At 48.5% G+C, this 17,927-nt stretch overlaps 1 protein-coding gene across 7 annotated transcripts in view; it reads right to left on the bottom strand.

Annotated features, from left to right (window-relative positions):
• GPD2 (glycerol-3-phosphate dehydrogenase 2) overlaps window positions 1-16,811 on the bottom strand; it is a 55,791-nt gene extending 38,980 nt beyond the window's left edge. For 4 of the 7 annotated variants that reach the window (XR_004752224.1, XM_035331150.1, XM_035331154.1 and 1 more), the window contains exons 1-3: window positions 16,679-16,811; window positions 15,565-15,735; window positions 6,283-6,390 (exon numbers count right to left, since the gene is read on the bottom strand). Coding sequence is in view for 6 of the 7 variants with exons in the window: in XM_035331150.1 (XP_035187041.1) it covers window positions 6,283-6,384 (102 nt within the window). In the remaining variant the exon portion in view is untranslated. Of the gene's footprint in view, window positions 1-6,282; window positions 6,391-6,924; window positions 6,946-11,734; window positions 11,865-15,564; window positions 15,736-16,678 lie in introns of those variants that run through there. The other 3 variants (XM_035331152.1, XM_035331151.1, XM_035331153.1) reach the window with 3 other exon arrangements.
• Between the last annotated feature and the right edge of the window lie 1,116 nt (window positions 16,812-17,927).

Here is a 17,927-nt window from a genome sequence, read left to right as displayed (position 1 = left end):
AACTCCAAGCACTTCCCCTGGCATTTGCCATGGAAAGGGAATAGACACCTGCCATAGTAAAACAGCTTGACTGACAAAAGGTAACTCAGCCGCTTGCAGCCATCTGTTCCTCTCTGCAGCTGAGCGGGTTTCCAGAAGCTATCTGGCCAAGTGGTGCGGCTCCTCTCGAGCAGGCAATTCGCTGGTTGTCAGAGCTCCGTGAGCAGGCCTGGTGAGGTAAAGGTCGGTGATTCTCGCAGCACATCCAGGGTAAGTTAACAGCCAGTTCAGCCCTGCACACGAAGCCTAAACTCAGGCTCAGTTATGGTTGAAGAGTATCACTTCTCAGCACCCCTATAAGCTTATTGCTACTGTACAACAGGAAAATAAAGCCTAGAAGTAGCAGTCGTGGCTAAAGGAAATGCATATTCAAGAGACAATTAATGGTCACGTTCATCCTGTAACCATTATATTGGCTACCCTGCAAGCAGCTTATGCAAGTCAGGGCAGCCACAACTGCTTCCATTCTACGTGTTACAGCTCAGTGAGGAAAACTGGGCTAGAGAAGAGTGCTTAACTTATCTCAGGAAGATTTGTTTCCTTACTATAGTAAAAGGGTGAGATTTAAAACAAGGAAGCAGAATCTGCTGATTCATGACAAGCTGTGGCATTACTACTCCTTTTTCCATACATACTGCTCTCAGTTCGTTGATGAGGACATGAATAAGATAGTGTACTTTGAAATCAAAAAAGCTATAACTAATAACCTTTATTGAGCAGATCAAAAGACAACACATTAATAACACGGACCAAGGCCAGACTCCCTGCTTCCCTCCACCCACCCCACGGTTGGCGCACCTGCAGGGTTCACGCACTGCCTCGCTCAGCACCACGGGCTCAGAGGGCACCGCTGTAACAAAACGAGCGGATGCAGGGTTGGAGTGCCACGACAGAAGTGTGGGCAGACAAACCACAGCCGACAGCCGGATGGTGCCCACACGTGAGCCACAGGCTGCCTGTCCTCCGAGGCACTGCGCGGGCCCGTGGTGCCTGCAGCTCTGGCACGGCTCCGTGGGCACCATGAGCAGCACCAGCGGTGGGCCACAAGTGAGAGGTCTCCTCATCAGGGGCCTGGTGGCAGGCACGGAGAGATAGCACATGCTGCTGGCCCCAGGAGCTCAAGGACTTAGTGAGAGCAGAGAGGTTAAGTCAAAATGAAGCCTGATCAGCCTCCCCAGGGTATCATCTCCTCACTGCCACACATCAACATCCATGGCGACTGGCGGAGACCACCCAACAGGGTACAGAGCCTTGGTGCTACACAGCAGCTCAGCTTCTGCATTGTTCTGCAGCCTGTGAATCCTGGGTGCTGCCATCTCCACCTGGGAGCTGGCACCGGGAGCACCCCGGCACTTCTCTTCGCCCCCTCCAGGGTAACAGCCAGCTCTGCTGTTCGGCTCCTCTGCTGTCCACAGCTCTCCTCAGCAAGCTGTTGCATTAAGCACGCATTTTTGAGCTGTATGATTGCAGGGAATAGACAGAGGGCACTGATACCAGTTTCCTACTTTCCCTAAATATCACCCTGCGACTAACAGATAATAGTGCTGAGAAGGAAGTCTAAGACAGATGCACCCACGGCTTATTTCTGCATGCATGTTGGCTGATCGAGTTCAGCTACATATGTTCCACTTTATAAGCTTTAGAAGAAAATTGAAATCCCCAGCTCAAAATGAAGCTTTGTGCTAGACGTCCAGATGTGCCTTCTTCAGCAAAATAGGTGACTATTTTCAAAGTATTTACCTTAACTTCAGGAAAATAGGAGAATACATGAAAAAAAACAGAGTCCAAGGAGTGCTGACATCATTTAAAAAAAAACAGAAATAGTTAAACTAAACACATTATCTACAACCGATACAGTAGAAGGCAGAGTCCCAAGCAAATAGCCACTGGTACAGCAAGAGCATGGAAATCAGCACACCAGAAACTGAAATATAAGCTAAGTGATTAGCACACTAGGAATTGATAGAGATATGATTCATCTTGCTGTCAATTAAATGTGAGACTGAAGAAAAGCTGCATACAGGGATTCCATCTGCAATAACGTGATTAGTTTGGCAGTGAACAAGTATGTTTACTGAAATAAGCAATTGCTGTTTATATCTACAATTTCTCAGGCAAGAGTTCCTTGAATGGTTTTGATTACACTCTTAGCGAGAAGAAATGTAGTTTGGCAGTTTGAATTCAATCAAGAAGTTATAAAGTGATCTAGTAATCCATAAGCAAGCATTCTTGTTAATTTGGCTAATGCAAATCACCAGGTAGGTTCACAGAGCCAAATTCATCATCCATATTCATTAAAAAATAAAATGGAAGTAATTAAAAACCCAAAAGCAAGCCCTGATGCATTATCATATTATCGCTCCCTGCACTGGATTCCCTGTGACAAGCAATTCCTGACCAACAATGCCCTCGTGCACCAGGAAGAGAGAAAGATTGCTGGGTGGGCTTCGCTAGGGAGAGACAGCACTCTTACATCTCCGGAGCAAAGCTGTGCTTTTTCCTCGGTGACTACAGAAAGAAGCCCCTGAATCAAACCAAGCACACTGAATAATACCCACATCACATCCAGTACTAGCCCACTTGGCTCAATAAAGGCACACAAAGCACGAAGGCAGCAATGTTGTCAGCATCTACAAGAACGCATCACCTTTGCCAATCCTATCTTTCATCTAGCTGAATATTGGAGGCCAAAGCAATTATGTACACAGCTCATGTGTTTCAAGTCTCATGTAGGGGTCCAACTTCACCCCAGGTGATGTGATTCTTCTTTTCAGGAGCTCATGATCGTTCGAGAATGCACTGTATACAAGTTTGAGTGCTGTCTGCATTGTTTAAGATATATTTCATTTACAGTGGTAGCATTAAAAGAAGTTTAAATGTCTACACACATTTGCTTTATGTGAAAATCATTCAGGAGGGACTGGTTTCTTCAGACCTCTGCACTACCATCTGCAGGGATTTCCCCAGCTGTTTCCCTTTTTCTGGAAAGAGTTTTTTTTAAATCTAAACCAAAAGCCTCCCTGCCCGACCTAGGGATCTGCCTTCGACATCTCAAGCCACCAAGACTGCGCAGAAAGCTCAACCACCTTCCTTAAGGCTAATAGTTACTCAATAGGAAAGAATACCTCCTGTGTGTTTACTGAAAGAGGTTTTGCTTGAATTAGTGTCATTCCTACTTATTCCCTTACAGCACAGCATTAAACTAAGCCAGCTTATTAATTCAGTAAATACCCCAGTGATCAGGTTACCATTCCAGACACAGAAGTGCAATATTCATCTATCAGCTTAGGAGTTAAATTCAACAACAGTTCTGTCATGTCAACACGTTCCCATCCTCCTCCTGCTCAGCAGGAGCTGTGTTGTCAAAAAACAGCACACAATACGAGGAGCTGACAGAACTGCTTGTATGTCTGCATATGCCATACATAATCACAGGATATATAACTATATTGCCTCAGTTGCTGTTGCAGAAACTTTCTCCCAAATGTCAGCATTTTTATCTGTGTGTGCATAGAAAAATAAGTTGGGATAAACAACCTGAAAACCAGGACAGATCTGAATCAATGGTGTTTTATTTCCAAGGTGTAAACACCCTACAGTTGTTTATATACAGGCAAGGTTAACTGTGCTAACTGTGACATTTTCCTCACAGTCCAGCTTTGACCCTTAAACCTAGCAGGAACAATTTAAATTTGAACACCTGAAAAGTGGTGAGTGTTGGCGATTTCAGTAGACAAAGCACCCACTAATATGCTCGGCTAACAGATCCAAGGGAACTCCTAGCCATTCTCAAGGGCCAGAGTGCAGCCCTTCAGCTTTTTCCCTTGGAATTACTTGGGACAGCTGAGTTTCACAAACACCTAATATCAGCTGAGTGAACGTGGAAAACAAAGAAAAATAAGTCACCTATGTTGTGTGTTCAGAATTATTAAACAGGGTCTTTTTTCTGTAAGTGGCTCTTTTCTAGCCACTACCCAGCCACCCAGACCGCTGGGTGAGGCAGTACTTACCGACACGGGGAAAGATGGAGCACGCTACTGCACTTGCATTTTATTTTTATCTTATGTGATGGATTCTGTTCATGAAACAACGAATAGACTTCCCACAATGTGTAGCCAATTAGTGCACACCTTGGGGGCAATATCCCTCCCTGGCACAGGAAGGAAAGATCTTTGCCCTAGCATGTGTTTGATTGGCAGGCATTATTAAAAAGAGGACACTTGGGCTGGGGGACATGCCCACAGCTTAGATATGTCAACACTACAAATGGACTGTCCTCCTTTGTGTCAATCCCTCCAGTTATGTTCCACCTGCTGCCCTATATTAGGTGTTTAAGGCAGCAGCTTTAAGGGACATCACGTGGGAAATGTGCAAGTTAGTACAACATGAAAACAACATGCTGTTCACTTGACAGATCCATTTGCTTACACATATGCTGGAAATTTTTCAGATCCTCTGTAGACAGATACTACACAATAGGTTCAGAAACCAAGGAACAAGCAGATATTTCATTCTGACACCATGATCACCTTCTGTAAAGGTTTGTTTTTTAAACTGCCTTTAAAGATTTGTAACAATCATCCAATAACAACAAAACTGGAAGTTCTGAATTCTGTAACATTGCATACATGACAAATTAGCTATCCAGATCAGTCTTGCCTTCCAACTTTGCTTATTTAACAGTCCTAAGATTTGAAGCTGCAGTTTCTGACAGTAATGAAGCCAGACTATAAAATCCTGTGATAAAAACTCCAGAGAGAGTCAGAAACGGTATTAGCAGCTAGGCGCAAGACAGGCAGTCCAATGGGAAGCTCACTTATAAAGCTAGGATTTATTTTCTGCAACAGTATCTGAAGCTATAAGGATCCTGGCTTATCCACTTTCCAGCTAGGTTCCCCAGGAATGACTCATCTCATTTGCTTTACCATTATCTCAGCTGCTATTCCTCCTCCACACAGAAACAGCCAGAAGTTTCGGATTATCATTTATTCGGACCAGTAATGCACACCTTCACCGAGCTAAGTGCAGACTGCCTACCATCACTACCGTCACTCGCTGCTTTCCCCTGAATTAGACCACTACAATTAATTTTATTCCTGGCTGTCAGCTTCCCCATTTTGAACAGGGACCTATGGTACACATGTGGCAGCTAGGCAGCTCAGAGTAACAGCCTGCCATTGATAAAGCGCTGACCAGTGACATTTCTACGGTGAGAAGCAGAAAGCTCCATGCAGAATGTGCACCTGCTCACCCAGGTGAGGTACCAGCCTCAAAGCTTACACTTAACAGCAGATAAGATGTCTCTTTATATGTGTCTACTGACTCTGGAAAAAAAAAGTTATGAAATAACTCTAAAGCACAGCACAACTGCGTTAAAAATAAGAGATTCATTTGCTTAAAGATAGTCGTTGATCAACACCAGCTCTGCTTAAAACAATCCACAACTTTGCTTTTACTGATTCCTTTTACTGATTTCTTCCTTGGCTTCTGCATAGAGAAGCAGAGAAAAAAGCATAGCTGCTCCAATTTGGCTGGAAGAAGTAGTTATGACAGTGAATCTATTTTCTACTACAGAAAGAACCAATCCACAAGCTGGATTGAAACCTACTGCATCTTTCTGCTACCACTATTTTACTTTAACAGTATGTTTTCAACATCAGCCTTTACAGCTCTTGGAATTTTTATCTTGTCAGCATGCCTTAATTACCTGAAATACAGCGCTGAACTGTGTCATGAACATACCAGCATCTAGGTTGTGCCCACCCAGGCAGACACCAGTCACCATGAGAAACGGGAGCCTTGCATCTGACTCCTTTGGCACAGAGCCCATCCTGAAACAGTTTTCAGTTGTCTGACCTGGCCGAGAGCTGCCACAATCACTGCTTTACGGCTGAGATTTTTCAGAGGTTTTTCCTGGTGCTCCGTTTGACAATACCTTCCAACTATTTACACCTTATAATTCAATCAGTGCTTTTCACTCCTGCAGCTAAGTGAAACCCCTAGTAGTACCCAAAGAACACTTTTTAAACATGAGAAGCAATTTACAAGAATCATACTTCCCCACCAGTTAAAGACCTACAATAGCGAAACATCATTTAATGCCATCCTCCAGATAGCACCCAGCAAATCAAGCTGAGAGGCTCTTGGCATTCCTTTCCAAAGGAAAGTATTCGTTTAAGGCTAACATACGCTCAAACAGATTTTAAGTTTCATATTTTATCAGAAGTCATAATTAATACTTACGTGTTTGTTTCTATACTGAGAAAATTGAGAGAGGCCAAAAACTGTTGCTATGGCACCTCCTCCAATGAGAACAGTTCCTTTCACTGCCTTCTGAAATGCCATTTTTTACTGTAAGAAAAGAAGATAAAAATTAATAGGCAGCTTTGCCACGTTAGAATCTAGGCTACACAGAATAGACCACTTGTAGAAGCTAATGACAATGTTTTGACGAGTTGAAATTTAGAGTAGCAATAGATTAATTAACGATTTTCACTGCAATACTAATGATTTCTAAACAAAATGTAGAGAGAGGCAAGCCAGAACACTCTGGTATTTGCTATTGAAGCTGACTGACAGAAGAGTATTTAGACACACAGGTAGATGCGTACGTACATACACATTTTGTACCGTGAGCACTTGCCACATAACTGAGTACTTACAATACCATGGCAGAGCCAGAACGAGAGCGCCCTGTCATCATCCAGGTGGCCACCAAATCCTCATCACAACAGAACAGCTGTTCTGCTTGACAAGATCACCCTCAGCTACCCTCCATCCCATCAGAACTACTTCTACAATCTAATTTGCCCAACAGCACTGTACCCTGGATTCCCACCAGGAATTACAAGCCTGCTGTTCGCAGTACACCAAAGCTTGTCCTACCCAGAACGGTGCAGAATGCTAGTCAGGAAACAGGTCCCTCGGCAAGCAGCAGCAGAGACTGGACAAGACTAAGTGGCTTAAAACAAGTGCAGAACTTTATCATCTAGCTACAGAGGTATTAAAGCTGGGCCTATGTAGGTCAGGCAAATTCCTGAAAGGGCCAGTGTTTGGATGCTGAATGAAAAATTTGCATGGAACTGACCTGAATCTTAAGTAGGCACAACCTACCCCATCTTCCCAGGAGCAAGGCAGCTCGCATCCCATAGAAACAACATGGGACAGATTCGAGCAGCTTCAGTCAGCGCTCCAAGTCCTTCGGTTACGAGGCCATCTTTGTGCCCCAGATTCACACAGCAGCCTCTACACAGGAGACCCAGCACGGTGCAGGCTTTGAGCACAGGCAGGCGATGCGTACAGCCCCGCACACAGCAGCTTTGCAGAGCGGTAGGGGTGGCTCTGGGCCCTATTTCTTCTTTCGGTCTGCATAATCATTACTCTTTCTTAAAAAGGTTACAGCAAACGTTTAAAAACACAAGTCAAATAAGAACTTCATTTTAAGACAGTATCAATCTTAACTTTGTTATCTGTGCACTATGCTTGCAGCACATCCATGGGGGAAAACAAGCGCACAAGCAGTTATTGTAGGCAAATATTTTAGGTATGGATGCCGTGTTTGTGTTGTATGTACTGTTATTGTACAGCAAGCAAAGACCTGTGCCTTCCAGAAGGCTTTTGAAAGAGGAGCATGTATGTTCTTAGAGGTTCCCAAGACAAAGACAGCCTTTCTCAGGCTCTACATAGAGTATCACACAGTCCATTCAGTTCATACTTCAGTTTTTAGAAGTACACGTTTGATCTTTCCTTTATATATCATGACCTGGAGGAGTCAAAGGGAAAGGCAACACAATCCCCCTGCAACATCTCAGAGCAAACTCACCGCAGCCTCAGAAGCTGCAGCAGCTCTGTAGGAACGGGGCGAGCAGCGACCGACGGCAGGGAGCAGCCCGCTACCCCCAGCGCAGCGCTCCAGAAGGCGGTGACCTGTGCCAGCTGCAACACCGGCAGGCCGCCCCACACCTCCCCTCCACTACCTAGTGGTAACAGAGTGCCAGAACTGACAGAAACCAGACCCCTACCGCCTTCCGTCTGTCGCTGACACAGCGTCCCCCCTACATATCTGGAAACCCCGGTGGCTACTCCTGAAGCCATAGCACAGTACGCACCTCACAGGAATTAAAGCGTGCCAGCAGCACACTTTCAACCTCCTGCAAACTAAGAAAAACAACACACAGGACAATCAACATCAGCTCACATGCTGCCTATGGCTGCACAAAGCATATGGCGGTGGTGAACACATACACGGCATCCAAGCACTCTGTGTACTACACGTTTCCACCATACGGTTTCTTCACGCCGCTAGAAGAACAACTCAGCCTTCACGATGCAAACTGGTGGCAGGCGCGAAGCAGTTTCACACACCTTACGCAGCGGCAGAGAATCACTTCAGATAGGACTACGAGACCCTAGCCTACAAATGCCTGCTCTGGGAACACAATATGCTCTACGATCCAAGAGAGTTTTAAAAGAACAAATTAGCATCTTCCAACGAGCCAGCTTACATGTCTGAAAAGATGCCGGCTTTCAAGAAAACAAATGGCAGCACGTCCATACGCTGCTTTTTGTAACCAAGTTCAGCAGCAAAGGGTGATCGCTGAAGCACAAATCCCTACTTGTCCCAGCTGAGCTAACAATGATCAAACTAACTGCGAGCGCTGGCTCTGCGGCTGATACGCGGTGGCAAGGGCAGCCCGCACGCTCCCAGCAGCGAGCAGCCTCCACCGACAGGGCTGGCACCGGCCTGCGGAGTGGCAGGGCCCAGGGCAAGGTAACAAAGCCCAGGTGACCAACTGCTGCCTCCCATTCACCGCCCTGCTCTTTTCCAGGACTTCCTCGTGCAGGCCAGGTACGCACCTAGCAGAGGTGAACCACTGCATTCTCACCCATTGATTAAACACTACTTCCCCCAGATAAAAGAATTAGTTAAAACAATCCCCCACAACAGCCACAAGAAGCCACCCACAAGGCCAGCTTCGACTCAAAAAGCATCTGTCATCAGCTCTAACGCAATAGCTCACTGACAAGCTCATAGCTTTTATTTAACCATTCCCTATACGAAAACATCTGCTCAGAAGCCGGCCAGCCCACTGCCATTACATGCAGTAAGTTCTCCTCTATACGCATAAGGAACTTCCGAAGCCTGACTGTTCTTTAAGAGATTGCCAGAAGCAAATGGAAGTTCAATTTGAAACTGGTTTCCCAACATTTTGGGAGAGAAATGTGGGATCTTTATGGTATAATAGACACCATTCTAGTCTTTTGGCATACTAACCTTTTCCACCTCCAAATTTGTACCGGTGAAGCTTTTCACCCTGCAGAGCCCAGTGCAGGTTGCACAGCACGTGCAGAGCCCCACTGCCACCCGAGACCGCTGATGCTTGGCCACAAGAAGTCAGACGCGAGGAGCCAAAATTCACTGCCTGACCACTTCCACGGGCTGCAGAGTTGGCCTCCTTGCACGAGGCCGTACGGTAGGTGCTGGTAATGATGGCGGGGAAAAAGCAAGAAACGGGAAGGTTTGAGTGTATCTATACAGTGTACATATACACCAGGCTGCAAGTCACAGCAGTAAGGTGGCTACTCAAACTGAGGCAAAAGCACTGCAGGAGGACCTGCCCGGACGGCCGCCACCTCTGCCGTCTGAGCTTCCCGTCCCTACAGGGGAAGCGTGGCTGCCCACACAGCGGTACGCACGGTGGGATCCAGCTGCCCGCTGCCTCCCACAGCCGAGCAGCGTGCTGTCAGCACACACGTCAGGATTTGGAGGGCTGCAGTGAGCCTCCTCGCTCGCACAGCCGCCTCCCAGCCGCCGAGGCAGCGCCAGGAGGCGGCCCACGCCGGCACAGCGGGGCGCGAAGGCGCACGTGCCTCGGGACTGCCTCACCGCTTCTGCGCTGGTACCCAACGCCATCCCACTGCGGGGACCGCACCTGACCATGCCAAGACGACGTGCGATGTGCCACTAGGGCAGTTCTGCTGTGATTCCGTTACTCGGTGACACCAGGAGGAGCCCGGCAGTGTGGTGCCCTCGCTACGGCCGGGGTTGGGGCCTCCATCGGCACGGGGCCGACCCTCACCCGCTGGGTGGCCGGGCCCAGCCCTCGGGCAGGCCGCAAACAGCTCCAGAGGACAGAATCGAACAGCCAGCCGCACCTTGCTGGTACAAACAGCTTCTTCAGGGACAGAAAGGGAAGCACAGCTTAACGTAAGCCACTCCAACACAAAGCTGGACAGGCACCCAAACCTGCAGGCAGCACCTCCGCACCCAAAACGTCTCAGTTTCAGCCCAGGAGCCCATTAGCCCATGTCTGAGCAGACGTATCTGGGTTAGGCTGCTTCACCTCCAGGCAAGCAGAGCCCAGGACAAACAGCCACAGATGACTTTTTATCTCTGTGGTGGTTTTGCCCCTCCTGTGAGCAGGGCCCTGCAGCAGCGTGCTGCGCCCCCAGCCCAAGCACCCGGCTCCATCTCGGAAGGAGCTGTGCCACGGGTGGCACGCAGCCGGCTCTGCTCCGGGCGGCTGGGGCTCTGCCCAGGCACCAACCCTGCCTCAACGCAGCCAGAGGGAAATTACAGGCTCCCTAAGCACCTACCTGGGAGTTCAAGTTATGTCCCAGAACTGATGCTAAGGACTACTGCGAGCACAGAACAGGATAAACCAGAGAGCAGAAGAGGAAATGGGAAAGAATGCAGTGCACATGGCTATGACAAGATCGTATGTGAGTGCTAAGGACACAGGCAGGAGCCTAAACTTAAAGACTCACCTGTCACAACTGGTAATAAAACTCAACTCTCTTCCAAGCTGGTATCAGTAACTTGGGATCAAAGCTTCAAATTTTTTAGCAATGTAAATTGTACAGCACAGCACAAGAAGCAGTGCGGTCAGAAATAAGTCACCTTTCTATAGCACAAGTATTCTGAGTAATCGTTAAATAGCTCAAACAGCATGCAGTGTTTTAATGCTGTAAGCACAGCCTGACACTGTAATCACCAGGTCAGGCAAGCCTTATCCTTTGTTTCGATACAGGTTTTGATAAACAGCACCTTTAGACCCATGCCCTCTGCTCGAGGGCCGGCTGAAGTCCTTGACAGGCTGCGGAACAGGCTCAGGCAGGAGCAAGGAGCCCTCTGCCGTCACAGGGACGGCCAGGGGCACGCCACGAGCAGCGGGTGCAGCACATGGCGTGATCTGTCCAGAAGCAAACGATCCACGGGAACCCTGCTCGGGGAGCCAGCCGAGCACCGGCAGATGCACGGTGACACCAGGTGACATCAGCTCAGACTTGTAGCTATAGCAAGGTCCCTGATGGCAGCTTGGTGCTACCTGCCGAAGTTTAAAGAGAGCGAGCTAGTCCACATGAAGTGGGAAGCACAGAAAAGGTTCATCAGGACAGATTCAGACTTTGTTTCCAAGAAGTCAATACCAACTATTTTACAGTAAGAACTACTCCCTCCTCACCAATTTTCTCAACGAGTAATTGAGGGCACACTCACCATGATCGAGAGGCATGGTTTTTCCCCAAACTGCAGTCACTGCTGAAGGAAGCACCCGCCCCAGAGCTGCTGCCAGCGAGCCCCCGGGTTGAGCCCCTGCACTCCCCCATTTACATGCTCCCCAGAGCAGAGCTCTCCTGCTTTGCTTCCAGCCCCACATCTGAAAAAGAAACCAAAACCATACAGAGTGCAACTTACATCCTGTTTTTTAAAAAATTATTTCAACACCCGTCTTCAGCAGAAGCTTCTGTACAGGGCGCCCCATATGACAAGTATCTGCCTTCCTGCAGCTCTCAGCAGGCTGACAGGAGTCCTAGGAGGAACTTGCCTTCATTTCCCGCAAGGCCCAGCCCAGGCGGTTACCAGACAGCCTGCCTCTTGGCTGGGATCTTATTTTGGGTTGTGTAACGCTACGCAGCCTGCCAGCACGCACACACACCTACCAGGTCTCCCACCCCCTCTCAGGGTAGCCGGTATTTCTGTGCTCAGGTACCTTCTAATTATCAAGGTGTTGGGCTAGACCTAAGGAGGGCACGGGGAAAGTTGGTGGAAGAATGAGAGGAATGGGGGAGGAGGGAGCAAAGGCAGCGAGGGAAGATTCAGACGCAGTGCCGCAAGTTGGAGATCAAAGAAAGACGACTCCTTTAGCAAAAATGCAGAGACAGATGGATACAAACTGTAAAGCTTTGCAATGAGTGCGACGCCCTGTATGCTGCCATCAGACATGGTGTATGAGACGCAAAACCTGTTAAATTAAGAGAAGAAATCCAATCTGTTATGTTGTATATCTGAGTGCTTTATGAGGCCATTACCATGGAATCTGGATGCTTCACATTCCGTTTTAAATGAACACATCTAATAAAGTGAGTCACTCAATGGAGGACTCAAAAATAGAAAAACTTATAATCATCACCACTACGGTTTGCATAACTTGCCATTTGCACAGTAGCATTGTCTGATGTTTTTCATTTTTTCCAAAAGCTTCTCAGGTGGATTCCAGATGAGAGCCCCAGACCACGGAGAGCTCCAGGCTGAGTTGGGGATCTTGCACTCCCAGCAGAGGAAGCTCAGCTCCCTCTAAGGCTACTTTTGATCCTCCTTGCAGGACTACTTAAAAGGTAGCCACTGTGATGGTGTGCAGAGCTGCAACAAGCCAGTCAAGCCATAATTAGGACTCTTACTATGGGTAGTGTAAGAGTTTAAAGCAGTTCTACTCAGAGTGTGATGCTGACAGCTTGCATCGATGGAGGAATGGCCAAAGAACACAACACGAGGATGTGACCGTATCACATCAACACTCCCGTGATAAGATCGATTACCACCTCTCATGTGGCTGCTCGGTTGGTTTTTAAGAGACCCAGCAGTTAGCACGTTACACAGCAAGTCAGACCACGCTAACTGCAGTAAGCATCCTAGAAGCAAGTAATTAAAGCTTAAATCAACCAGCACTGAGGAAGCCTGCCCCGCAGCACTCCCCACAGCCAGCAGGTGCACCTCTCCCCAGGTTATCTGGGTCCCACCTCCCGGGCTGCCCTATGCTCTGTTGCCTACCTAATGACACAAGCAGAACAAAGCAGCACGCTCCAAAAGGCGACCAGAGCTTGTTATCTACCTCACTGGCTGCATGGGCTCTGACACATGTCCTCGTGACTTCTGGGCTAATTCCTGCAAGCCACAGCTATAAACAAAGCCACACACCAAGATAAGCTTCCAGTGGATCCAAAATGCAGCTGTCACTGAGACATTACTGAAGATGAGTGCACCAGACTCTCATCCTCCAGATCTTCTCCTAAAGCCTCTCATGCAGACTCCAAGTTCCTAAACACAAGTCATGGCACTTCAATTAAAGTAATTACCCCAGAACTACCTCACCAACCAAGCACAGAAACATAACCCATAATGTACCAGGACACCTCGCAGGGTTACCAGCCCCTGTAAGCCACAGACCACACCACAAATTTGTAAGTTCCCACACCCAAAACTCAGAAGTCCAACCCCCCCCAGGCCAGCTTCCACTCCTGAGCGGAAGCAACGCAGCAGCTCACCATATGGGGAGCGGCCTTCCCACGCGCAAGTACAGGCATCCAGCACGGCTACCGTGCCCAAAGTAGCTGCATGGCGTGTCACGCACAAAAATAAAGGAAAAACAAGGCAAAAATAGTCATACTACCCTCATCCTTCTCTTGGTCCCCACTGCTTCAAGCTTCTTGATTTGCCTTTTGTACTCAGGTGACCAGGACCTTCCACCAGGCAGATGACATCCCAACTGCTTTACGCACTATCCTACAAGGAATAAACATTGACTCCTCTCTCCTGTATTTACATTTTTAGGCCTAACCACTTTTTCTCCTGTGTTGCCACCACCCAAAAAAAGAAAACAAAAGCCTCTTGCAGGTAACAAGGCGTGGAGGATGTCCAACTGAAATATTTTTCTTGGGATTTCAGATAGTGATATTCTTGCCCGAAAAGGCGGCAGACTTCTGACAAGGAGGTAATACATACTTGCTGATGACAATTCCAAGCACAGTAGCTCACGATTAACAGGAACGTTAAGAAACACTGAGGCCATCCGTATTTTGGGCTTCCTCATCACATAAACATCACAACGTTATTACAAGTTTTACCAGGAAGGTATTTAAATCCCCTCCAGTCCTACTGAAATATCACTTCAAAGCCCAGCCACGCCAGGAGTGAGAAGCCTATTCTCCAGCCTGGTTACTGACTACTTTTATGCCGAACAATTCTCATACGTTGTTGTTTGCCAACATAGTCTTCCAGCTTAAATAGTTCAAAATAGTCATTCTTGCTCCCCACACGAGTGAGGATTAACACCAGCCATAAGATCCACCACACACAGACAATACTAACTTACAACTACTGTCAGCCGGCTGCTGCCACCAGACCTGCTCTCATTACAGACAGTTTTTGGAGGGGCATTCGCCCTTCTTTTTGCATATTCTTCAATCACCTCATATTTGATAGAGGTTTGGTTAGACAGCCCACCAATTCAGCTCGATCCTAACACCAACCCATACCCACAGTTCCTTCCCTCCCTCTCCCCCAAGTCAGACACTGGAGGAAGAGAGGTTTAATAAACTGTGGTTTGCTTATTACAAGATGGGGCACAGACCTGCATATACAAACAGGTACCTGCTCAAAAACAGCTACAAATTAGGTAATTACCTAGGTGTGTCAAGGAAGCAGCCTAGCTTTGTACACTGGGTTGAAGACAGAAACCCGATAGCACATGCAAATCCCATCCAAGAAGGAGGGGCACGCACTCAGTATAATTTTGAAGTCAGAACTAGCACTTGGTTTGAGAAACACTTTGCTAAGCAGAGGAGTCACACTCCAAGACTCAGTACCCAGCCAGCAGAGAAACAGCAACTCAGCATCCATCAGCATTTCAATTTATAACTCGAGGTTGGCTCATCTGGCATTTGGAAACCCCCCCGACAGAGTTACAGTCACTTGGGAACCTAGCTCAAACACGGCTACTTAGGGATACAAAGCGCTTCTCCTTCTGCACTGCCAAAACCAATAAACTAAATCAATGCTCTGGTACTGTAAAAGAGTTTTGATTGCAAAGTGTTTCTTCATTATGTAATACAAAAATGTTTTCTAAAGCAGTGCTTTTTGGAAGCAAGAGTACCAGTGCAGCTACGTTAGCAAGAGCTGCGGCATGGCTGCGGCGCAGCCCCACAGCAGAGGGCTGTTGCTGAGAACAGCCTCCAAAACACACACGTGTGCACACCGCTTGTCATCAAGTAGTTCCAGTCCAGGCCCATGAACACCCATGAAGCAGTTGAGGTACATGAGGTCTTCCTTATTTAACAGGAGATCTTCCCACTTTTGTCTGATCTGCTTATGATTTTTTTTTTTCAGCCTCTATTCTAGTTTTTATTTCATGTTCACCTCCTTCCCCAGTCCCAATCACCTACCGACTGCTCGGTGCTCTCCAACTTCTGAGCGCACCCAGGAAAGGCAACAGGCCCGCAGGCAGGCAGGTCGCTGCCACAGGTACCCACCTTCTGGAGGCAGAACCACGCAGCCCTGCTGGCACCAACCAACTCCCACCAGCCGGGGTGGTGCTCCCGCAGTGACGCAGCTAATCCCCGGCAAAACAGGCGCAAACTGCAGGTGGAAAGCCAAGCAGCATACAGCTGGACTCAACTAACGTATACTACGCTGTCAGAGCCCTGCTTTAATTCAAGCACAGCATGGTCCCACGTACTTAGAAAAGGTAAAACAACTCTTCAAACCCTGTTTGCCAGCACGTACACACGCACCACAAAAAGGCACCCGACAGAAGCAAGCTGCTGCTTAACAGAGCTAGTTGCAAGTGAGAGCCCTTGCTTCATAGCCAGAGATATTTACATGTGAACGTAGAAAGTAACAGTTGCAAACTGGGCATTGTGGGAAAAAAAAGCGCATTTATTTTAACTATTTGCTAAAGTTTGCAGAGAATTGTGAAGGCAAACCAGGGAGCAGAAGGGAACCTGTATGAGCTTTCATTTGGAAGACTGGTTTGTGCTCATGGCCTTTGAGCCTATCCAGCTTTCTGAACTTCTGATGGGGACAGATTACCAGGCGGTAATGGATCTCCAGAGAAATTGCTATGTTATGTAGCAAGGGCCTAGCTCATGAAGTTGTTTTTACTATACTTGTGTGTACACACACAATTACACAAAACAATGCGGACATCCTTCTTTTTATGGTTTCTACAGAAGAGCTTAAACTGGATTATACTTAACCAGCAACACAAATCTTGAAATACCAGACTGAGTCATTACTAGCTGCTTATCAGTCACTGCTCACCATCACTAAACATTTCTGAGGAACTGTACCTATAACCAAATGAGCAAAAGGAAAGGCCTGATTAACTTCAGTTAAAATATACCGTGCTCCCGACAGCTACCTCACCAAGCTTGTTCCTTATCCATGGTTAGGAGATTATCTTACAAAAGGACCTCAGAGTCTTCAGGCTAATGGCAGCGTAATTACACTTGAGCAAGCTTCGCACGCAGGGAGCTCCCTGGCTGGAAATACAGAAAAGCAGTAACGGTTCACAGAGAGCTCAGCACAGAGGCAGACTGCAAGTACAGAGAATGAAAATAAAACACAGAGAAGCACGGCCACAACCTGAGAACTAGCAGATGAGAAATGCAAGAGTCTACAGCAGTAACAGATTCGTGCTTAGACTGCTTCAAGTCCTCAAAGCACAGCAGCCCCTGACTCTGCAGCTGCCCTGCCTTTTTTATCTACCAGTTGGCTGCAACCGGCAGGCCTGGAGATGTGCTCCTGCGGCCGCTCCTCCCATAAATTCAATACCTTTGCCCCTTGAGAGGGCTCAGCGCAGCGGCAGCTCTGAAGTGAGGGCCTGGTACAGCAGCGAGGAAACATTACTACGTGCAGCTCAGAGCTAGGCACAGCACAAGGATGCAGCGACTCCAAAGCGGAGAAAAGGGCTCCCACCTTGCAGCAGCAGGCAGAAAGGAGCTTGCTTTCAGAGCATCCTTCCTACCAGGATGCAGTAAAAAACACGGTAAGTTCAGCAGGTACCAAGTCTAGACACTTTAAAGTCAGGGTCTCCACATGCACTCATGCCTTTTTCCCCACAGTAATGGTCTTACAAACATTTACCGAAGTGACTGATTAGAAGAGATAAGAACTCCGAAGAAGTTCACGAGTTACTTGTTACACCAGAGCACTTTCACCCAGAAACGCTCCCATGAAAGCGCTCAGTGCAAGTGAAGTAGTCCTGCTTTCCTCTTCCGAAGTTTGACATTATTACAGCCATGCTCATTCTGCGGCCAGCATCAGCACGCACAGCCCTTACACGTTTGTTTTACAACAGGAGGCTGCTCCAGCAGGTCAACAAGAGGAAGAAAGTCCAGTGGAGGGTTCTGCAGAAGGCCCCAGCTGCCCGGCGCGCTCCGCACCGAGGCGTGCAGGCAGCGGCACACACCCGGGCTGTGCCCGCACCAAGGAGCGGTGTCGGGGTGCCGGGCCCCCAACAGGGGCAGCAGGGCAGGGGGCTGCCGAGGGCTTCAGGCTGCCTTCCCAGAAGCGCCGCACGCTCGGAAAATGTGCTCATTGCTCCCAAACCTCCCTGCCATCCCAAGGCTCTGGGAAGCCGGGGAGAGGGCCGGCAGCCCCTGGCAGAAGCGGGACTGGGTCAGGTCGCGCCGAACCGCTGGAGGGCAGGGCCCCGGGACAGGGATGCTCGTACCGCCACCGGCCCCTGGGCAGCCGCCCCCCGAAGACCCCGGCCGCGGGCAGCGCCAGGGCCCGGGCCCCGCCGCCGCCGCCCAGCCCCGCAGCGAAGCCGCCTCGCCGCCCGCCCTCCCCGTCCCGTCCTGCCCGCAGCCCGCCCCGCCGGCCGGGCCCC

This window comes from Oxyura jamaicensis, chromosome 7 (genome assembly GCF_011077185.1).
Source record: "Oxyura jamaicensis isolate SHBP4307 breed ruddy duck chromosome 7, BPBGC_Ojam_1.0, whole genome shotgun sequence".
In the NCBI taxonomy this organism is placed as follows: domain Eukaryota; kingdom Metazoa; phylum Chordata; class Aves; order Anseriformes; family Anatidae; genus Oxyura; species Oxyura jamaicensis.
This window is presented reverse-complemented; position numbering and strand designations above follow the sequence as displayed.